This window comes from Scyliorhinus canicula, chromosome 16 (genome assembly GCF_902713615.1).
Source record: "Scyliorhinus canicula chromosome 16, sScyCan1.1, whole genome shotgun sequence".
Lineage (NCBI taxonomy): Eukaryota > Metazoa > Chordata > Chondrichthyes > Carcharhiniformes > Scyliorhinidae > Scyliorhinus > Scyliorhinus canicula.
In genome coordinates this window covers 121762417-121786185 of record NC_052161.1, presented here as the reverse complement: position 1 = coordinate 121786185, position 23769 = coordinate 121762417, and the positions used below count along the sequence as shown (strand labels likewise).

General features: G+C 51.8%; 2 protein-coding genes across 2 annotated transcripts in view; one reads left to right on the top strand and one right to left on the bottom strand.

The window, feature by feature from the left end:
* The window catches only part of LOC119951052, a 74934-nt gene extending 51285 nt beyond the window's left edge, over positions 1-23649 (bottom strand). The window contains exons 1-2 of the mRNA XM_038774087.1: positions 23564-23649; positions 23181-23333 (exon numbers count right to left, since the gene is read on the bottom strand). Coding sequence (XP_038630015.1) covers positions 23181-23333; positions 23564-23621 — 211 coding nt within the window. The 5' untranslated portion in view covers positions 23622-23649. The remainder of the gene's footprint in view (positions 1-23180; positions 23334-23563) is intronic.
* nol9 (nucleolar protein 9) overlaps positions 23264-23769 on the top strand; it is a 52227-nt gene continuing 51721 nt past the window's right edge. The window contains exon 1 of the mRNA XM_038773556.1: positions 23264-23393. The gene's annotated coding sequence lies outside the window, so the exon portion shown is untranslated. The remainder of the gene's footprint in view (positions 23394-23769) is intronic.

The following is a 23769-nucleotide window of genomic DNA, read 5'->3' as shown; positions in this document are numbered from 1 at the left end:
GAAAGGGTCAAATTTGCCCTGAGAGGATCAATACAAGGGTTCTATAAACGATGGCAGCCTTTTCTGGACTTCCTGGCTCAAAGATAGGTATCTTGGTCAATAGCAGCAGCAACTCCGGGGGGTGGGGGGGGGGGGGGGGGTGTGTTCCTCATGGTAGTGTCTATTCTGTAACTTTATATTGTGTTAATTTGCGTTGTTGTTAAAATGCTGTGTTGTTCATGGAGGTGGGGCGAATGTTTATGATTGTTAATATTATTGTTATTTTTGGTATTTTACTAAGGTGCGTTATTGTTGTATAAATTCAACATTTTTCAATAAAAAATATTTCAAAGACAATGCTGTCTGCCTTCCTGAGGCAGCGGGAGGTGTATACAGAATCAATGTGAGGGTGGCAAGCTTGTGTGATGCGTTGGGCTGAGTTCATTACATTCTGCAGTTTCTTGCAATCTTGGCCAAGCAGTTGCCATACCAAGCTGTCATGCAGCCGGACAGGATGCTTTCCATGGCACATGTGTGGACGTTTGTGAGAGTCGGTGCAGACATGCTGAATTTCTTTAGCTTCCGTAGGAAGTAGAGACGTTGTTGGGTTTTCTTGACTGTTGCCAGGACAGACTGTTGGTGATGGTGACCCCCAGGAACTTAAAGCTATCGACCATCTCCACTTCAGAGCCATTGATGCAGACCCGGGGGGGGGGGGGGGGGGGGGGCATCATGCTACGTTTCCTGAAGTCAACGATCAGCTCCTTGGTCTTTCCGACATTTAGAGAGAGGTTGTTTTCGGTACACCATGCATCCAAGTGATTTATCTATTTTTATGCAATACAGTTTATCTACTGCCTCCACCTTTACTGTGACATAGGCAGCATTCTGTTCTTTAATGAAGACAGCTACAAAGTACTAATTAAGTATATCAAGCATCTCCCCATGCTGCGTGAGTCTCACCTTCGCAACCCAAAGATGGGCAGGGTAGTTGGATTGGGCATGCTAAATTGCCCCTTAATTGGAAATAAATTTTGAAAGTATTTTTTTAAAAGTGTATCAACCATACCCTATCCGTGCAGATCTCTTTATTGTTGCCTAGTCAGCAATCCAGAGAAGGTTCACTGGGATGGTCCTGGGTATGGAAGGACTTTCTTATGAGGCAAGGTTGAGTACGTTGGGACTGTACTCATTGGAGTTTAAAAGAGGCAACATTATTGAGATATATAAGATTTTGGCGGGCTCAATAGGGTAGATGCTGAGAGGTTGTTTCCCCTTGTGTAGAGTCTAGGACCAGAGGGCATAATCTCATAATTTAGGGTCGCCCATTTAAGACAGAGATGATGAGGAATTTCTTCTCTCAGAGGGTATTAAACCTGTGAAATTCTTTATCACAGAGAGCTGTGGAGATTGGGTTGTTAAGTATGTCCAAGACAAGACAGATTTTAAATCAGTCAAGGAATCAAGGGTTAAGGCGGTATCATTATCCCCACAAGGACCACGGGGTAACCATTGTTGATCTTCCCATAGGATTTGTAGAATACGAGCTTCCCAGGTAGGGGTCGGAGGCGACTCAGTTGGGGCTGGTTTGATCTAATCATAAAAGCCAGCCCAAGCAGGGCCCTGAGTTGTTGGTTGTCCCAATGTGGACTGTGATTGTGGATTGTGAAGAGTTACTGCCATCTGCAGAGTATTGTACATAGTTTACAATAAATCCTTGTTTCACTACCGCTGGCTTTCCCAGTCATTAAACTGGCGAAGAGGACAAAGGAGATTCTGGATTCACTTGTGGAAATGTCCAGCTGCCCTGGGCGATTACCATCCCGGAACGTGTGGACATAAAGTTAAAGATGCCGCTGTTTGGTAAGCTAGAAGCCTTTGATGCAGGTCTGGAAAATTGGAGCCAGCACGCTAAATGTTTTTTTTTCTTTATTCGTTCATGGGATGTAGGTATCGCTGTCTGGGTCAGCATTTGTTGCCCACCCTGAGGGCATTTAAGGGTCAACCACATTGCTGTGGGTCTGGAGTCACATGTAGGCCAGACCTGGTAAGGATGTCCTTCCTTAAAGGACATTAGTGACAATTGACAATGGTTTTATGGTCGTCATAAGACTTCTAATTCCAGATTTTTTAATTGAATTAAACTTTCACCATCTGCCATGGTGGGATTCAAACCCAGGTCCCCAGAACATTACCCCAGGTCTGTAGATTATTAGACCAGTGACAATGCCACTACACCACTGCCTCACCACTATGTATGAGATACTTCTTCCAGGCTATTGGTATTTTGGGGAAGACCATCAGAAAGTGATCCTCCTGAGCGCCTGCAGGGCCCGACGTTTTGAATTATAAAGGGTCTCATTTACCCGGCTCCACCATAATTCAAATCCTTTGATGAGCTAGTTGCACTTGCGGCTAAACATTATAATCCCTAACATTCCGTTATCATGCAACGATATAAGTTCAACACGGCGGTGCAATCTCCGGGTGAATTGGTCACTAACTTTTTGACCCACCTGAGGTGACTGGCAGAGCATTGTGTGTTTGGGCCGCCCCCCTCCGAAATGTTGAAGGACAGGCGGGTTTGTGGGATAAACAACGCGGCCACTCAAAGAAAGCTGTTGGCAGAGCCCACCTGAGACTATCACTATCAAGCTATCACTGTCCCATGAGAGAAAGGGATGCAGGAGCTACAGGGGTCCATGGACTATGGCATCCATAGTTTAGCCCGCCCTCCGTTTCGAACTTCCACTGCATCACGGGGCACTGCTGGACACACCAAATCACCTCCCAAAGGGCAACCCCAGAGGCAATTCCGCAGCCAGGCCAAGCATTCGGGAGTCACCACTGACCTGCGGGATACCTTCCCCCAGAATGAAGGGGAGAGCCTGCCACAATGCTAGATGTGTGGTTGGAGACTGCGTGATGGCCAGAGCCGCCAAGCCCGGTGCAGAGAACGCCATCCAAGGCAACGCTGAGATCGGCGCAAGCCAGGGCTTTGCACGTGCCCCCCCAGATGCAAAGGACTGTCTGATGCTGTTGAACTGCCCCGAAGATAGCATCGAACGAGGTTACATTACAAGCGAATGGTCATCCCATAGTGATAGAAATGGACACTGGAACTGTCTCTATTGTGAACCATCAGATGTTTTGAAAGCTTCGTGCAGGGATCATGTCGCTGATATTGTGCGACACCAAGGTGAGGTTGCCGACCTAAACCGGAGAGTCACAGAGCATCGTGGGGACCACCGTGACTCCAGTAACATACAGCCAACAATCGGTCTGGCTTCCCTTTATTGTGGTATGGGAACCGGGGCCCAATCGGTTGGGGCATAGCTGGTTGTGAGTACTCTGGTTTGACTGGCGACGTGTTTTCTGGATAGGCACCAGGAATTTGTATGATGTCCTGGGTAAGTCCCTGAAGTGCCCCAGGAGGGTCTGGGCAGGATAAAAGGGGCCAAGGCCCATATCTATGTGGATCTGATGCTCAATCCAGATATTTTAAGGCAAGGCCTGTTTCCCACGCATTATTTGCCAAGGTTGACACGGAATTTCAGTGCCTGAAGGATCTGAGGATCATACACCCTGTACAATTTGCAGAGTGGGCCGCACCCATGGTGCTGGTACTGAAGCCGGACAAATCCGTCCGACTGCGGGGATTTCAAGTTCTGTAAACAGAGCTTCATGCCTGGACTGATACCCGATGGCCAGAGTGGAAGATTTCTATGCTCGCTAGAAGGTGTTTCTTTCAGAAACTCAACATGAGCCACGCCTATTTACAGGTGGAGTCAGCATCCAGGAAATTTGCAACTATAAACACCAATAGAGCAATATTTGAATACACTGCCCTCCCATTTGGGTTCTCATCTACCCCGGTGATTTTCTAGAGAGTAATGGAGAGTATCCTGCAGGGTCAGCCAAAGGTGGCCATCTATCTAGATGAAGTGCTCATTAAGAGCACATGGACAAACTACAGGAAGTGCTCAGGCAATTCTCGCAAGTGGACATCTGGCTGAAGAGGAGCAAGTGTGTATTGCGAGCAAAAGCGGTGACTTACTTGGGGTACAAGGTGGACAGGGATGGTGTGCACCCTGTGGAGGACACGTTTTGGGCTATAAAAGGGGCCCCGACTCTGAAGAACACCACTGAACTCCATTCATTTCTAGGCCTGGTAAATTATTATGCAACGTTCATCTCCAATCTGGCCACCTTGTTTGCTCCATTCACATACTGCTGAAGAAGAATCAGAAGTGAGTTTTGGATGCCTTACAGGATGTAGCATTCGCCGTGGTGAAAAATCATTTATCGTCCACATGGCTCTTCACTCACTATGACCCAGCTCAGCTGCTAATCCTAAAGTGCAATGCCTCCCCCTCTGGCATCGGGGCGGTACTGGCTCATAGATGAGATGGCGGCACAGAACGCTCTATCCCTTTCGCATCAAGGATGTTGACGGCTGTTGAACGACGGTCTCCTCAAATCAAGAAGCAGGGCTTGGCGGTGATATTTGGAGTCAGGAAATTCCACCAGTATGTCTATACCAGGAGGCACTTCTCAATTGTGACCGATCATAAGCCTTTGCTCGTCCTTTTTAGGAAAGAAAAGGGGATCCCACCTCTTGCATTGGCCAGGATTCATTGTAAGGCGCTTCTACTCACTCTGTACGTATATTCGTTCCAACATTATCCATGTACGCGGATTCCCACGCCAACGTTCTAAGTCATCTACCATTGCTCATGAGTTCCTCACCCCACCAGTGGCGGATGAAGTGGTAGTGACCCTTAATTTGATGGAGACCATGGCCGACGGCTACTCAAGTTTGAACATGGATGCAGCGGGATCCTAGACTGGCGAACTCAGCCACATGCTTTCATATGGCAGTTTGCAGGGGACTCCCCCAGTAACCCTACAGCCTTATGCCCAAAACTTCCCGGCGCTCAGTGTCATACTGCGGGGAGCTCGCGTAGTCATCCCACCACAGGATCAGGAGTCCCTCCTTAAGGATCTACACAGTGGTCACCCAGACATCTCTAAGATGAAGATGCTGGCCCGCAGCTATGCCTGGTGGCCCAGCATCGATGGGAACATAGAGAGGGTTGTATACAGTTATCCAGCCTGTCAGGAGCACCAGAAGCTCCTGCTGGAGCCTCTCTTCATCCCTTGGAATGGCCAGGAAGCCTATTGGGGAGACTGCAAGCGGACTTCGCAGGGCCTTTCATGGGGTCCATGTTCCTCATCATCGTGGACGACCACTCAAAATAGCATCATGTACACAAAATGGCGTCAGGGGTCACCATCGAAAAGCTGTGGTGCCCATTCAGCACCCATGGGATCCCTGAGGTCCCGGTGACGGACAATGGGATGCCCTTCGCGAGTGAGGAGTTAGCTACATTCACAAAACGGAATGGCTTCCAGCACATCAGAACTGCCCTGCATCATCACTCATCTAACAGTATGGCAGAAAGGGCGGTCCAAACTTTCAAAAGGGGCATGAAAACGCAAATTATGGGCTCCTTGGACATGCAACTGGCATGGTTCCTTTTTAACTACTGTATTACGCCACACATGATGACAGAGATAGCACCTGCAGAACTGCTGATGGGCTGCAGGCTGAGGACCCAGTTAGAACATAGAAAAATACAGCACAGAACAGGCCCTTCGGCCCACAATGTTGTGCCTCCTAAAAGAACTCCAATAAATTAGTCAGACATGATTTTTGGTCTTGACTTTTCCAAACCTTGGCATGAAAATGGAGGTGCAGTAGGAGGCTCAGAAGCGTAGGACGCCAGAACGGAAGTTTAACTTCGGGGAATGCATTTATATTTTTTGTGAAATATTTTTATTCTCCATTTTCACATTTTCTTCAGAATTTACACCCACCAACAAGCAGTAAACGGTAACAAATACAAAGTCAATCCCCTTATCAACAACAGTGATCCCATCCTCCCACCACCCAAAACAACAGCCCACCTGACAATATAAGCATCAAGTAAAACAAACTCTCCGATGGTGGTAAAAATAAAGGAAAAAAAAAGAAAAAGGAATCATGAATCGCCTATGGTCACCATTGCCCTATCGAGTCCACCCACCCACCCCACCCCCCCCCCCGCCCTAACATTCAATGCCATCCAATCCCCGAAAGAGTACCATAAATGACACCCCCCCCCCCCCAGCTCCTCCCCTCCACTTCCTCTTATAAAACTCCTCCCCCCAACCTCTGTTCCTTCTCCCAAACTTCCCACCCCAGCTAGACTCATCGGAACCTGTCTGCCAGGCTCCGATGGCCGCAGCCCCTACCCCTACCTCACACCCGTTCACTGGCCGGATTAAACCGGCCAGCGTGGAGGCCCCCGCCCTGTTCTCTTTCCCCCTTGCCTGGTCCCAGGAAAACCAAGAAATCCCCTTTAGCACACAAACCCCGCATACACACCCAAGGCCCAAAGAACCATCATTGCAAGTGAAAGTCCCATATATTCCCTTGTCCAAATATATACAACGTTGGCTCATTTAGCACATATACCAGCACGCAGTGGGCTCCTCCCCCCAACCTCTGTTCCTTCTCCCAAACTTCCCACCCCAGCTAGAATCACCCAGGCTAGGTGGGTGGGCTAGTTAACAGGAGCGCAGTAGGGGGGATGGGCAGGTGGTTAGCATATTAGAGGGGAATGGGATTATTGTTTTGTTTGGGCTGGGGGGAAGGGGGGGGGCTGCTGGCAAAGGTGTGATTGCTGCGACGCAGCAAGGAAAGGGGTGATGATGGTGGGCATCCGAGGATGGGCCTGGAGAGTTTCAAGACACGGGCTGGGGGCTGGCGCAAGAAGGGATATGGTTGGACAGCAGGGGAGGGGAGCGGTGTGCCCCCCCAACCAGATTGGTCACATGGAACATGAGAGAGCTGAATGGACCAGTCAAACGGTCGCGTGTGTTCAGGCACTTGAGAAGCTTGTAGTCGGACGTGGCCTTCTTGCAAGAAACACACCTGAAGATCAGGAATTAGACTAGGCTAAGGAAAGGGTGGATAGGGCAAGTCTTTCATTCGGGATTCGACATGAAGACAAGGGGGGTGGCAGTGTTGGGAAATAAATGGGTGGCATTTGAGGTCGGGAACACTGTGGCAGATTCGGGTGGTAGGTTCATGATGGTGAGTGGAAAGTAGGAGGGGATGCCTGTGGTTTTGATAAATGCTTATGCCCCAAACTGGGATGATGTGGAGTTTATGAGGTGAATCCTGGGGAAGATCCCGGACCGGGACTCACATCAGTTGATCATGTGAGGGGACTTTAACATAGTTATTGAACCAGACTTGGACCAGTTGAGCCTGAGGTCGGACAGGGTGTCTGCGGTGGCGAAGTAGCTGAAAGGGTTCATGGTGCGCATTTTGGGGGGGTGAATCTGTGGAGGTTTGGGAGGCCATGGGCTAAGGAGTTCTCGTACTTCTCCCATGTGCACAGGGTGCACTTTCGGATTGATTTTTTCATGGTGGACAAGGCTTTGTTGGCAGGAGTCATCGACTATGGGTACTCGGCAATCGTGGTTTAAGATCACCCACCACACTAGGTGGACTTGCAAGTGGACCATGTTTGGGGGGGGGGCAGTGCGGATGGATTTCCTGTATAATTTTATAAGAGGTTTGGGAGGACCTGGTGCCTGCTGGTAGAGCTGATAATGAGGTGAGGGAAAAGGGGAGCTTCCCCCCCTACATTATTGCAGGCATCTATATCCCTACTACTAAAGAACGATAAAGACCTGGAGCAGTTTGGGTCCTATTGCCCGATATTGCTATTAAATGTGGACATTAACTTGCTGGCAAAGATCCTGGCCTCGCGGATTGAGGACTGTGTGCTGGGGAAGATCAGACGGGGTTTGTAAAGGGGAGGCAACTGTCAGTGAATGTTAGGAGACTATGAAATGTGATAATCATGTTCACGGAGGAACAGGACATGGTGGTGACAGTGGCACAGTGGCAATGAACACAGAGAAGGCTTTTGATCAGGTGGAATGGGAGTACTTGTGGAAAGTGTTAAGATGGTTCGGGTTCGGACAGGGGTTTGTGAACTGGGTTCAATAGTTGAATAGGATGCCAGAAGCGAGAGTGCATACGACTCAAGTGAGCTTGGGGTACTTCGGGCTACACCTTGGGTCAAGGCAGGGGTGCCTGCTCTCCCTGTTGCTTGCTAGTTGGCAATAGAGCCGTTGGCAATAGCGCTTCAAGCATCGAGGAGCTGCAAAGGGATTAATTGTGTGTGGGGGAGGGAGGGGTTGAGCACAGGGTCTCGCTATACGTGGACAACCTGCTGCTTTATATCTCAGACCCACTGGAAGGTTTTGGGGGAACAGGTCCTCAAACCGCTCGATCCCTGCCTGTCGCTAACCCCAAAACCTCGTGTCCAACCCCCACAGTGAACCAACCCCCACAGAGCAAATCTGTGATTGTCGCAAATCGGTGCCCACACCGAGGCACCTTCCAACCTCAGATGCTGTCACCACTGTCCCCACACCCGTAGGGCCACCACCATCACTGGGCTTGTTGAATACTTGGCTGGCGAGAACAGCAGAGGCTCCATCAACAATGCCCTTAAACTCGTAGCCCTGCAAGAGGCTGCCTCCATCTGCCCCACGCCGACCTCTCCCCCACTACACACGTCCTCACTGTTATAACCTGCCTGCTCACCACTGGCTAAGGACTAATGGCAATCCCACAATCCTGAGGGAGTATGAGCTTCCCCAATGAGGGGGGGGCGGAGAAATCATTAGCAGATTCCCTGCATAAATAGAGCTGGCCAGTTTGGAACCAGCTAGAGAGGAGTGAGCAGCAAGGGAGTTGACTGCTGCTGTTTTATATATACACACATATATATATAAAAATAATATGTGTATATATATATATATATGTTATTGTAAATAAATGTTATTTCTTTCTATCCTTCAATTCGTGCTGTATTCTTCGCGGCCCTCACAAAACTCACCTGTAGCGATGTTTGCTGCCCAATAATAATTCATTATGTTTGGCAACCGCCACTCTCCTCCCCCCCCCCCCCCCCCCCGAACCCCATTCCAACAGCACCTTCTTTTTTTTTCAATAAACATTTCATTGAGGTATTTCTGGTATTATAGCAACAACAAAATAAACAATGTACATGAAACTATAAACATAGTGTAAAAGCCGTCTCCCTCCCTTTCAGGTCCCACTTTTATTAATCCCCTACTCTAAACTAGACTAACCCCCTGCCCCCGCCCCCCCCCCCCGCCTTCTGCTGATGATTAATTTTCCGCAAAGAAGTCGAAGAACGGTTGTCCGGGTGAACCCTAACAGTGACCCTCTCAAGGCGAACTTGATTTTCTCCAAACAGAGAAAGCCGGGTCCGATAGCCAGGTCTCCGACTTGGGGGGGCTTTGAGTCCCTCCAAGCTAATAGTATCCGTCTCCGGGCTACCAGGGAAGCAAAGACCAGAACGCCTGCCTCTTTCTCCTCCTGGATTCCCGGGTCTTCCAACACCCTGAAAATCGCCACCTCTGGACTCAGCGCCACCCTTGTTTTTAACACCGTGGACATGGTGCAAACCCCTGCCAGAATCCCCTAACCTTCAGACATATCCAGAACATGTGGACATGGTTCGCTGGTCCTTCCGCACATTTTGCACACCTGTCTTCCACCCCAAAGAATCTGCTCATCCGGGCCACTGTCATGTGAGTCCGATGAATGACCTTGAATTGTATCAGGCTGAGCCTGGCACATGTTGCGGACACATTGACTCTACTCAACGCGTCCGCCCACAGATCATCCTCTATCTCTCCTCCCAGCCCCTCCTCCCACTTACACTTTTGCTCCTCGGTCTGCGTCTCCTCTGACCCCATAAATTCCTTGTAAATGTCAGAGGCATTCCCTTCTCCTAGCCACCCTCTGGATACTACCCTGTACTGAATCCCCCTTAGCGGTAGGAGCGGGAAGGTTGATACCTGTTTATGTCGGAAGTCCCGCACCTGCAGATACCTGAATTTGTTTCCCCTCGCCAACCCAAACTTCTCCTCCAGTGCCCTCAAACTTGGAAAGCTCCCCTCTATAAACATATCCCCCATCCTCTCAATGCCTGCTCTCCGCCATATCCGGAACCCCCCCATCCATACTTCCCGGGGCAAACCGGTGATTATTACAGATTGGGGACCAGACCGATGCTCCCTCTGCTCCCACATGTCTCCTCCATTGCCCCCAGACTCTCAGGGCCGCCACCACCACGGGGCTGGTGGAGTACTGTGCCGGCGGGAACGCAGAGGCGCAGTTACCAACGCCCCCAGACTGGTGCCCTTGCATGAAAGCACCTCCATACGTTCCCATGCCGACCCCTCCCCCACCACCCACTTCCTGATCATGGCTATATTCACTGCCCAGTAATAGTTACTAAAATTTGGCAGCGCCAGCCCGCCCTCTCCCCGACTTCGCTCAAGCATCACCTTCCTTACTCGCAGGGTCTTGCCCGCCCAAACAAAGCCAGAGATCACTTTGTTGACCCGTTTAAAAAAGGGCCACGGAATAAAGATGGGGAGACATTGAAACACGAACAGGAATCTCGGGAAGACCGTCATCTTTACCGTCTGCACCCACCCAGCCAGTGACAACGGAAGCGCATCCCACCTCCGAAAATCGTCCTTCATTTGGTCTACTACTCGGGCCAGATTTAATTTATGTAGACAGTCCCATTCCCGCGCCACTTGGATGCCTAGGTACCTAAAGCTTCCCCTTATTAATCTAAATGGCAGCTCCCCAATCGCGTCTCCTGTCCCCTCGCCTGGACCGCGAACATCTCACTTTTCCCCATATTTAGCTTATACCTCAAAAACTGGCCAAATTCCTCGAGAATCCCCATGATTTCTTCCATCCCCTCTATTGGGTCCTATACACACAGAAGCAGGTCTTCTGCATAAAGCAAGACTGTGCTCTTCACCCCCCCCCCCCCCCAACCAGACCAGCCCCTTCCAGCCCCATGAGGCTCTCAGAGCCATTGCCAACGGCTCTATAGCTAGTGCAAACAACAGTTGGGAGAGGGGGCATCCCTGTCTCGTCCCCCGGTGCAGTCTAAAATAGTCCGATGTTGTCCTATTCGTCCGTACGCTTGCCACAGGAGCCTGATACAGCAACCTGACCCAGTCAATAAAGCCCCGTCCAAATCCAAACCGTCCCAGTACCTCCCACAGATAATCCCATCCCAACAACACCTTCTTAACCCGTGGGGTTTCCCCTGCCCACACAAACCCTGAGATCAAAGTATTGAATTTCATAAAGAATGATTTTGGGACGAAGATCGGGAGGTTCTGAAAGACAAATAAGCGCCTTGATAGCACCGTAATTTTCACTATCTGCACCCTCCCCGCCAGCGACAGTGGCAACACATTTCATCTCTTAAAATCCCCCTTCAGCTGTTCCACAAACTGTGCCAAATTCAACTTCCCTAGGAGACAGTTACTTTGATGACTTTTCTTGAAGAACAGGTCATGTGCCAAGACTGCAACATGTGGGAATTTGTGGATACTGTTGTGATTCTGGACAACCTTATTGATGATAAGTGTCTGCAGCTTGAGCAACTTCAACTTTTTAAAAAATAATTTACATGATGTGGGCGTTGCTGGCTAAGCCAGCATTTATTGCCCATCCCTAGTTGCCCTTGAGAAGGTGGTGGAGAGCTGACTTCTTGAACTACTGCAGTCCCCGAGGTGTATGTACATCCACAGTGATGCCAGGGAAGGAATTCCAGAATCTTGGCCCAGTAACAGTGAAGGAACAGTAATTTATTTCCAAGTCAGGATGGTGAGTGGCTTGGAGTGGAATCTCCAGGTGGTGGCTTGAGGTATCTGCTACTCTTGTCCTTCTAAATGGTAGTGATCGTAAGTTTGGAAGGTACTGCCTAAGGAACTCACCAGCAGTGGTGAGTTCCTGCAGTGCATCTTGTAGATAATACACATGGTTGTCAGTGTTTGGCAGTAGTGGAGGGAATAAATATTTGTGGAAGGGGTAACAATCAAGTGGGCTGCTTTGTCCTGGATGGATTTGAGCTTCCTGAGTGTTGTTGGAGCCACACCAATCCAGACAAGTGGAGAGTGGGCAACAAAGTGGCAGATGGAGTAAAATGTGTTGCTATGAGGTTACTCACATTGGTATGAAGAATAGTAAAGCTAATAATGGTATACTCAAATCACTTAATAATAGCAAGGAAGGAGAAACATAGGCCAGAATTCCCCACCCCCGGTGTTTTTTCTCATGGTGGGGGTGGCTCATCATTGGCTGCCGGCGGGAAATGAATGGAAATTTGAATGGCTCACCCATCCCACCGCCGAGGAACCCACAGCGGAGGTCGACTTAAGCAGGACCAGAAGATCCCGCCAGCAGGAAATGCTGGACAATCCCACCCACAGAAAATTTATGGCTCAGAAAGTAACCATGGACTGCCTGAAATAGAATAATTTAACTCGACTTCCGGTGGCGGCGATGACATAGGAAGCCGCACATTTGGGAGCTCCCATTTTAAACGGACTTTTCGGCTCTTTTTAGAGCCCAAAACGGAAATTTTTCAACATCTCCCGGTGGGAGAAGGTGTGCTGATCGACTTTCCCCACAGTCCATAACTTGAACTCGGAGTGGAAAGGGGGAAAAAACGGCAGCAGCTCCCCAGAAAAAACGGGAGAAGGAATCGAAGATGGCGGCCGGCGGAGCCCCAGAGGAGTGGAAGCAGTGGGCCCTGGAGCAACAACCTGCTCTCCTGCGCTGTTTTGCAGACTTCAAGGCTGAGTTACTGAGCTCTCTGCAGGAAACAAACAGAAGGCTCTCGGAGATTCAGACGACCCAGGGCGCTGCCATCAAGGAGTTGTAGACGCAGGCCACTGAATGAGAGGAGGAGGCCGGGATCCTCGTGAGTAAGGTGGAGGGACACGAGGCACTCCACAAGAAGTGGCAGGAACGCTTCGAGGAGCTTGATCACCGCATGAGGCGTACAAATCTGCGGATCTTGGGCCTTGCGGAGGGGCTGGAGGGGTCGGACCTGATAACCTACGTGGCTGCGATGCTGAACTCGCTAGTGGGGGCCGGGTCTTTCCATCTGCCCTTGGAGCTGGAGGGAGCACAGAGAGTACTGGCCAGGAGGCCTAAGGAGAATGAACCCCCGCGTGCGGTGCTGGTGAGGTTCCACTGGTACAGTGATCGGGAGTGTGTGCTGCGCTGGGCTAAGAAGGTGAAGAGCAGCAATTGGGAGAATGTGGTAGTACGGATCTACCAGGATTGGAGTGCGGAGGTGGCTAAGCGGCGGTCCGGGTTTAATCGGACGAAAGAGGTGCTTTACAGGAAAAAGATAAAGTTCGGAATGTTGCAACCCGCGCGCCTGTGGGTAACTTATTCAGACCGGCATTATTATTTCGATTCCCCGGAGGAGGCGTGGGCCTTCGTGCGGACGGAGAAACTGGACTTGAACTAGGGGTTGGGGGTTGCGGGGTCGGTTGTAATACTTTATTGCTGGATTCTGCTGTTGCTGTGTTCTCTTTTTTTTTGCACTTTTGCAATTTTGATATGGTTATTTATGGGGGTGTTGTTCTGTTATGTTTTTTTTGCTGTGGGGCATTGTTTGAGTTTTGTATCTTGCGGGGAGGGTTGGGGGGGTTTGTTGTATTCTATGTCGGGTTGGGGGTATGGAGTGGGGCTGGTATTTGGGAGCTGCGTCAGAAGGGTGTGGTGGGGCAGTGCGAAAGCGCGGGCTTTCCTCTGGTTTCCCGCGCTGCGGGGCTGGGGGGTGGAGACGATGATGGGGGAGGCGGGGCCTTAACTGGTTCTTCCCCGCGCTGGAGCGGTGCCTGGAGGAGGGATAGATTGGGGGATGATCCCACTTTGGGAGAGGTCGGGTTATTGGCGGGAGTTTCCGGGGTCAGCAGAAGTTAGCTGACCCACGGAAGTACAATGGAGGACGGTTCGCGGCTAGGAGGGTTCCTAGCCTGGGGAGGAAGGGAGGGGGGGAAAGGGGAATACCGGGTTGCTGCTGGTAGGGTCAGGAAGGAGCTGGTGGGGGCTGGGGGGACAGAGGTGAGGTGTTGTCGCTGTGGGGACTGGGTCGGGCAGGGGGTGCTGGCCTGGGGCGGGCAGTCGACGGGCTATGGCTAGTCGACGGGGGAGGAGGGCGGGACGCCCTCTGATTCGGCTGGTCACCTGGAATGCGAGAGGATTCAATGGGCCGCTGAAGCCGTCAAGGGTACTTGCTCATCTGAAGGGGCTATAGGCAGATGTGGCAATGCTTCAGGAGACCCACCTGAAGGCGGCAAACCAGGTCCGCCTGAGGAAGGGATGAGTGGGGCAGGTTTTCCACTCTGGGTTGGATGTGAAGAACCGGGGAGTGGCGATTCTGGTGGGGAAAAATGTGTCGTTTGAGGCATCGGAGGTGGTGGCAGATAAGGGGGGTAGGTATGTTATGGTTAGGGGCAGGCTACAAGGAGAGAAGGTGGTACTTGATAGTATGTATGCCCCAAATTGGGACGATGCGGGCTTTATGAGGCGTATGCTGGGACGGGTCCCGGATCTGGAGGCGGGAGATCTGATCATGGGGCGGGGGGACTTCAATACGGTGTTGGATCCTTCACTGGATCGGTCCAGCTCTAGGACGGGTAGGAGGCCAGCGGCGGCCAAGGTACTGAGAGGGTTTATGGACCAGATGGGTGGGGTGGATCCATGGAGGTTTGTGAGGCCGAGGGCATGCGAATACTCTTTCTTCTCCCACGTACATAGGGTCTACTCTTGGATAGACTTCTTCGTGGTGAGTAGGGGACTGATTCCGAGATTGGAGGAGGCCGAGTATTCGGCCATTGCAATCTCCGACCACGCTCCGCATTGGATAGAGTTGGAGATGGGGGAGGTGCGGGACCAGCGCCCGTTGTGGCGGTTGGATGTGGGGTTGTTGGCGGAGGAGAAGGTGTGTAGGAGGGTCCGGGCAAGTATTGAGGGGTACCTCGAGGTGAATGATACGGGGGAGGTTCAGGTGGGGGTGGTCTGGGAAGCCCTGAAGGCAGTGATTCGTGGGGAGCTGATATCCATCCGGGCACACAGGGAGAGGAGTGAGAGGGATAGACTGGTGGGAAAGATGCTTGAGGTAGACAGGCGGTACGCAGAGGCACCAGAGGAGGCACTGTTGGGGGAGAGGCGCAGCCTGCAGGCTAAATTTGATTTGCTGACCACTAGAAAGGCGGAGGCACAGTGGGGAAGGCACAAGGGGCAGTGTACGAACATGGTGAAAAGGCGAGTAGGATGCTGGCTCATCAGCTCCGCAAGCGGGATGCGGCTAAGGAAATTGCTGGAGTGAGAGACAAGAGTGGGAATGTGGAGCGGAAGGGGGTAGAGGTGAATGAGGTCTTCAAGGACTTTTACGGGGAACTGTACCGGTCAGAGCCAACGGGAGAGAGGAGGGGAATGGAGAGGTTCCTCGACGGGCTTTCTTTCCGGAAGGTGCAGGAGGAGCAGGTGGAGGGGTTGGGTGCGCCGATTGAGCTGGAGGAGCTAGTTAAGGGGATCGGGCAGATGCAGTCAGGGAAGGCGCCGGGGCCGGATGGGTACCCGGTGGAATTTTATAAAAAGTTTGTGGACCTAGTGGGCCCCTTGCTGGTGCGGACACTTAATGAAGCGTGGGAAGGAGGGACTTTGCCCCCGACGATGTCGCGGGCCCTGATCTCGTTAATTTTAAAGAAGGACAAGGACCCCCAGCAGTGTGGTTCATACAGGCCCATATCTCTCCTCAACATAGATGCCAAGCTGCTGGCAAAAATCCTGGCCACCAGGATAGAGGACTGTATGCCAGGGGTTGTGCACGAGGACCAGACAGATTTTGTGAACGGAAGGCAGCTGAACACGAATGTGCGGAGATTGTTGAATGTCATCATGATGCCGGCGATTGAGGGGGAGGCAGAGATAGTGGTGGCGCTGGATTCGGAGAAGGCCTTCGATAGAGTGGAGTGGGGGCACTTATGGGAGGTGTTGGGGAGGTTTGGATTTGGTGAAGGGTTCATTAGATGGGTGAGGCTACTGTATGAGGCCCCGATGGCGTGTGTGGCCACGAATGGGAGGAGGTCGGAGTACTTCCGGCTTTACCGAGGGACCAGGCAGGGTTGCCCCATGTCCCCCTTGTTGTTTGCACTGGCAATCGAGCCGCTGGCGATGGCGTTGAGGGATTCAGAGAGGTGGAGAGGTTTGGTGCGAGGTGGGGAGGAACATAGGGTGTCGTACGCCGATGACCTGTTACTGTATGTGGCGGACCTGGTGGGAGGGATGCCGGGGGTGATGGAGCTGCTAGCTGAGTTTGGGACCTTTTTAGGATATAAACTAAATTTAGGCAAGAGTGAGGTGTTTGTGGTGCACCCTGGAGACCAGGAGGAAGGAATTGGTAGGCTCCCGCTTAGGCGGGCAGGGGAGAGCTTTAGGTACCTTGGGGTGCAGGTGGCCAGGGACTGGGGGCCTCTTCACAAACATAATTTCACCAGACTTGTAGATCAGATGGAGGAGGAGTTCAAGAGGTGGGACATGCTGCCATTGTCGTTGGCGGGGAGGGTGCAGTCCGTCAATATGACGGTGCTTCCAAAGTTCTTGTTCCTCTTTCAGTGCCTGCCCATCTTTATCCCCAGGGCCTTCTTTAGGAGAGTGACTAGCAGTATTTTGAGCTTTGTGTGGGCACATGGGACTCCGAGAGTGAAGAGGGTGTTCCTGGAGCGAGGGAGGGATAGAGGCGGGCTGGCGCTGCCCAACCTTCTGGGGTACTATTGGGCGGCCAACGTGTCAATGGTGCGTAAATGGGTGATGGAGGGGGGAGGGGCGGCGTGGAAAAGAATGGAGATAGCGTCATGTAGAGGTACGAGCCTGGGTGCCATGGTAACGGTGCCGTTGCCGCTCTCCCCTAAGAGGTTTACCACGAGCCCGGTGGTGGCGGCGACCCTAAGAATCTGGGGACAGTGGAGACGGCATAGGGGGGACTCAAACCCTCATGTGGAAGATAGAGTTCCAGTGAGACCTGTTGGCTCACAGTGTGACAAACATCTGGGGGAATTAATGAGAAATCCGCAGGAGTTGTTTGAGTGACATCTGTCACTTGGTTTCAGAGTGTGGTGTCTCTGACCACAGTTTTCTTATTGGTTTACATTGGCTGTGTACTTTAAAAAACATTTTTTATAATTATTTTATTTATTTTTTATAAATTTAGAGTACCTAATTATTTTTTTCCAATTAAGGGACAATTTAGCATGGTCAATCCACCTACCCTGCACATCTTTGGGTTGTGGGGGCGAAACTCATGCAAACAGGGGGAGAATGTGCAAACTCCACATGGGCAGTGACCCAGAGCCGGGATCGAACCTACACATGGTTAGAAGTGAACAGTGGTTTTAATCGTCTTACAACAGAGCCTGCCTGTGACAAGGTGAACTCCAGATGAACTGGCAGGCAGGCTGTCAGCATCAACGTTTATACTTCCGGTTAGGGGGAGGCGCCGTGGGTGGAGCCAAGGGTGGAGCCCAGTACAAACTCCCGTACACTCCCAGTGCATCTCCCCTTAGTGGCAGAGCAGCGCAGCTGCTCGTGTGCCGAGCTTACAGAGACATTGTACAACATGTGTAATACAGTGTGAATTACGCTACTGTGATTCACCACATTCACCCCCTGTAAAAAAAGTCCAGCGGGGGTGGTGGCTTACAAATTGAGTCTGTCCGGTGGCCGAGTTGTCCGCTGTGATCGGCGGAGCACCGGGTTTGCAGCCCCTTCTGGTGGCTGGATGAGCACCGTCGGTTGGGGTACGATGGCGACTCCGGGGGCGATTCCGCCTGAGCTTCGTACCTGTCTGGTTCGACTGGGGGCGCTGGGAGCTAGCTGGCGTGGGCGTGCAAAAAAAATGTAGCGAACTGGTAGGTGCGGGGGCGTGGGGGGCGAGTTGGGTGGGATGTAGTGTGAGGGGTACCTCGGTGGTGGTAGTGGGGGGGTTGGATCCTGAAGGTGCTAGGACCCGGAGGGATACAGTGTCCTGACGGCTGTCAGGGAACTCTACGAAGGTGTACTGGGGGTTCGAATGCAGTAGGAGCACTTTCTCTACGAGTGGGTCAGTTTTGTGCGCCCTGACGTGCTTCCGGAGGAGTACTGGGCCTGGTGTCTTCAACCATGCCGGGAGCGAAACCCCCGTGATAGTGCCCCTGGAAAAAATAAAGAGCCGCTCGTGAGGGGTCTGGTTGGTAGCGGTATATAAGAGGGACCTAATAACGTGGAGCGCATCGGGGAGGACTTCTTGCCAATGGGAGATAGAACATAGAACAGTACAGCACAGAATAGGCCCTTCGGCCCTCGATGTTGTGCCGAGCAATGATCACCCTACTCAAACCGACGTGTCCACCCTATACCCGTAACCCAACAACCCCCCCTTAACCTTACTTTTTAGGACACTACGGGCAATTTAGCATGGCCAATCCACCTAACCCGCACATCTTTGGACTGTGGGAGGAAACCGGAGCACCCGGAGGAAACCCACGCACACACGGGGAGGATGTGCAGACTCCGCACAGACAGTGACCCAGCCGGGAATCGAACCTGGGACCCTGGAGCTGTGAAGCATTTATGCTAACCACCATGCTACCGTGCTGCCTCATCAGGAGATCAGGAGATTCCTGGACCGGAGGGTCAGTAGGACGGTCTTCCAGACCGTCGCATTCTCCCTCTCCACCTGCCCGTTCCCCCTGGAGTTATAGCTGGTAGTCCTTGCCGAGCAGGTACTGACGCAGCTTGTCGCTCATAAAGGACGAACCCCGGTCGCTGTGTACATAGCTGGGGAAACCAAACAGGCTGAAGATACTATGCAGGGCCCTAATGACTGTGTGGGAGGTCATATCGGGGCACGGGATAGCAAAAGGAAAACGGGAGAACTTGTCTATGACGTTCAGGAAGTACACATTCCTGTTAGTCGAGGGGAGTGGCCCTTTGAAATCGATAGCGAGGCGTTCAAAGGGCCTAGAAGCCTTGATCAGGTGGGCCCTGTCTGGTCTGTAGAAGTGCGGTTTGCACTCCGCGCAGATCAGGCAATCCCTGGTAATGGCTTTTACCTCCTCAGTGGAGAAAGGCAGATTTCGGGCTTCAATGTAGTGGGCCCTGGGTGGCAGAGGTCATTGTGGATGGCTTTTAAGCGGTCGCCCTGTGCGCTGGCACACGTCCTGCGGGACAGAGCATCTGGGGGCTCGTTGAGCTTCCCCGGTCGATACATAATATCGTATTTGTAGGTGGAGAGTTCAATCCTCCACCTCAGAATTTTGTCATTGTTAATTTTGCCCCTTTGCGAGTTGTCAAACATGAAGGCAACGATCTTTGGTCGGTGATGAGGTTGAACCTTCTGCCTGCGAGGTAGTGCCTCCAGTGACGAATAGCCTCCACAATGGCTTGTGCTTCCTTTTCGACTGAGGAGTGTCGAAGTTCCGAAGCGGAGAGGGTTCGGGAGAAAAATGCGACTGGTCTCCCTGCCTGATTTAGTGTGGCTGCAAGAGCTACCTCTGAAGCATCGCTCTCAACCTGAAAAGGGGCGGATTCATCCACCGCCCGCATGGCAGCCTTGGCGATGTCCTCCTTGATGCAGTTGAAGGCCTGGCGAGCCTCAGCTGACAGGGGAAAAAGTGTGGCCTTAAAGAGTGGGCGGGCTTTGTCCGCATATTGAGGTACCCACTGGGCATAATACGAAAAGAATCTCAAGCACCGTTTGAGGGCCTTGGGACAATGAGGGAGAGGGATTTCTAAGAGGGGCGCATACGGTCCGGATCGGGACCCAGGACTCCATTTTCCACGACATAGCCGAGGATGGCTAGCCTGGTTGTGCGGAAAACGCATTTCTCCTTGTTGTATGTGAGGCTAAGCTTCTGGGCCGTCTGGAGAAATCGGTTGTGGTTGGCATCGTGGTCCTGCTGGTCATAGCCGCAGATGGTGACGTTATCCAAGTACGGAAACGTGGCCCGCAGCTCGTACTGGTCCACAATTCGGTCCATTGCTCGTTGGAACACCAAAACCCCATTCGTGACGCCAAAGGGGACCCGGAGGAAGTGGAAGAGGCGGCCATCAGCCTCAAACGCCGTGAAGTGACGGTCCTCCAGGCGGATTGGGAGTTGGTGGTATGCAGACTTCAGATCCACCGTGGAAGAAATCTGATACTGGGCGGCGATCTGATTCACCATGTCTGCAATCCTGGAGAGGGGGTACGCGTCGAGGAGCGTAAACCGATTAATAGTCTGACTATAGTCTATGACCATGCGGAATTTTTCGCCGGTCTTGACGACCAACACCTGAGCTCTCCAGGGACTGTTACTGGCCTCTATGATCCCCTCACGTAAAAGCCTCCGGACCTCAGACCGAATGAACACCCTGTCCTGTAGGCTGTACCGCCTGCTGCGAGTGGCTACGGGTTTACAGTCCGGAGTGAGGTTGGCAAAGAGCGGAGGGGGGAGATTCGCAGCGTGGCTAGGCTGCAGATAGTGAGTGGGGGTAGGGGTCCGCCGAAGCTGAGGGTGAGACTCTTGAGATTGCATTGAAAGTTGAGTCCCAATAAGAGTGGGGCGCAGAGTTCGGGCAGGATGTATAGTTGGAAATTAGAGTAGCTAGCGCCTTGGATTGTTAGAGTTGCGATGGTGCGCCCTTGGATATGGACAGAGTGGGAACCCAAAGCGAGGGAGATAGTTTGCCGTGCAGGGAAAACGGGGAGCGAGCAGCGTCTTACCAGATCTGGGTGTACAAATCTCTCAGTGCTCCCGGAGTCAAAAAGGCTGTACCCGTTGATTTGGACCATCGTCATCGAGTTGTGGAGATGCTTTGGGTGCGATTGGTCCAGTGTGACTGCGTTGAGTTGCGGGTAGTCGGCGGTTTGGTCGGCTGTGCTGGGATGGCCCCGCAATGAGTGCCCGCTGAGGTCGCAGTCTTCAATCGAGTTTTCTGAGTGTGGAGAAGATGGGGCCCAAGATGCCCGGCCCCGTGGATCGCATGTGGCGGGCGGCAGCGCCGGCCCTAGGGTTGCTGGCGCCCCGGGCAAGCTGAACTTCAGCGCCCTTCGGGGAGGGGGGGAGGGGCCGAGGCGGGGGGGCGGGGCTGAGGGGGGCGGGGCCGAGGGGGGGGGGGCGGACGGAGGGGGGGGGGGCGGGCCGCCCTGGGGGAGGGCGGGCCGCCGCGGGGGAGGGCGGGCCGCCGCGCATGCGCTGGTTGGCACCGGCCCAACTGCGCATGCGCGGGACCAGAGTCTCTGGCGCCCCCTAGCACATGGCGCCCCGGGCGACTGCCCGAGTTGCCGGTACCTTGGGCCGGCCCTGGCGGGCGGCGAGGAAGATGGCGTCCAAGATGGCGGCCCCCATGAGTCGCCCGTGGTGGACCGCGTGGTGGGGGTCCGCCAAGATGGCGGCGAGTAGTAAAAACGTGGCACGCGTAGACCTCATTTATAGGCCTCACGTACATTCTATCGAGTAGGGACAGTGCCTCTGTATTTGAGCCGGTACAGTTTAGCTGAGTAGATATACGATGGCTCACCCTCGCGTGCAGTAGATTGAGTTTCTGCTCTTCCATCATTTCTGTGGTGCTTGCTTCAGCCAGGTAGGCCTTAAGACATCGGAGCCAATGCGAAAAGATTTATTTCGCCCCTGCGTTCTGCGGGTCGAGTTCCAGTCAATTAGGCTTGAGGGCTGATTCCATGGTCATTCCTTACTGTTTCTTAAGACGATTAAATTGATGAGACCATCAATTCACGCGACACGAAGGGCAGCACGGTGGCCTAGTGGTTAGCACAACCGCCTCACGGCGCTGAGGTCCCAGGTTCGATCCCGGCTGTGGGTCACTGTCCGTGTGGAGTTTGCACATTCTCCCCGTGTCTGCGTGGGTTTCGCCCCCACAACCCAAAAATGTGCAGAGTAGGTGGATTGGCCACGCTAAATTGCCCCTTAATTGGAAAAAATAATTGGGTAATCTAAATTTATTAAAAAAAAATTCACGCGACACATGGTTAGAAGTGAACAGTGGTTTTAATCGTCTTACAACAGAGCCTGCCTGTGACAAGATGAACTCCAGATGAACTGGCAGGCAGGCTCTCAGCATCAACCTTTATACTTCCGGTTAGGGGGAGGAGCCATACAGTGTGAATTACGCTACTGTGATTCACCACACAACCCAAAAAAAAAGATGTGCAGGGTAGGTGGATTGGCCACGCTAAATTGCCCCTTCATTGGAAAAATTGAATTCGATACTCTAAATTTATATTAAAAAAAGAATGTTAACTATGCATTGCAGTTGAATAAGATCTCTGTTATTGCCAATTTATAAAAATTCCATGTGGCTATTTGTGCCTGCACAAAGGGCAGCATGGTAGCACAGTGGTTAGCACAGTTGCTTCACAGCTCCAGGGTCCCAGGTTCGATTCACGGCTTGGGTAACTGTCTGTGCGGAGTCTGCACATTCTACCAGTGTCTGTGTGGGTTTCCTCCGGGTGCTCCGGTTTCCTCCCACAGTCCAAAGATATGCAGGTTAGGTGGATTGGCCATGATAAGTTACCCTTAGTGTCCAAAAAAAAGGCTAGGTGGGGTTACTGAGTTATGGGGATAGGGTGGAGGTGTGGGCTTGAGTAGGGGGGTAATCTTTCCAAGAGCCTGTGCAGACTCAATGGGCTGAATGGCCTCCTTCTGCACTATAAATTCTATGAACTCACCAAGCTTATTTCCCACTCGCACATCTGCACTTCAAATTCATTTGTTAGCCTTGCATTTCTTTGCTGACTGATTCCCTCCTATTTCTGAAATTGCTGTTTGTCTTTTCCAGTCCTCCCTGTTCTTTTATCTCCTCTGCACTAATGCTTCATCCTTGCAGCCCTCTCTATGCCAAAATAGGTTACTCCCTCCCCGATAACATTGGTTAACCTCCCCACAAGGACATAAAACTCATCCACTTTGTAAAGGTCTCTCCTGCCCCAGCATTGATCCCCATGCCCCAGGTTAGGACTTAATGAATAAAGTTAGTGATTAGGGTGAGCTATTAAGGTTATGGTTGAAAACCACTGTTGATCCAGCATTATCCTCCAAGATACCTTATTCTTTTTAAACCGGGCAATGTATTGCTCTAGAAACTATGGCCCCTCATCTGAATGTATCAATATAACAGTAAGCCAGCCAGAGATTGTGTTGAAAGCAAATTTGAGATTGTGTTTTACCTGTCTGTCCCTCTCTTCCCAAGACTCGGTGGACAGGATCTGTGATCTGTGGAGTCCTACGCAATGACTTAGTGAAACGTAAGAACTGTTCAGTCAAGGTCTTCACAGGCGTCTGATCATCAACTTGGTCACTGCTCTTGTTGAATTGATCTCCTGGATGAGACCGAGAGGGAATGAAACAGGGATATAACAGAAGGAGAAAAATCAGGAAATGTGAGTGAAACACATAATGAGTAGGAAAAGTATGGGGAGGAAAATAACATGCTTTGAGTCACCCTTGTCAAATGCAGAGTCACTGAGAAAAAAACTTTAAAAATTGATGAATATTAAGAACTGTGGTTTAAACATCTAATTACAGATTGAGTTGCTTGTTCAGAACTAACCTTTTGCTTTTTGGGAAAGTAAAAGACATACGATAATAACGACTAAATAAGCACACATCTCCGAGTTCTCTCAATGACACTAAGAGTTAGAGATCAGTACCAGATTCCCCCCGTGTTAATTGAATTGACTGACCGACAGCGAGAGAAAGAACCTCCAACTCGGGGTCCCCGGCCCCATTGTTGTGTCGACAAAGATCACAAAGAAG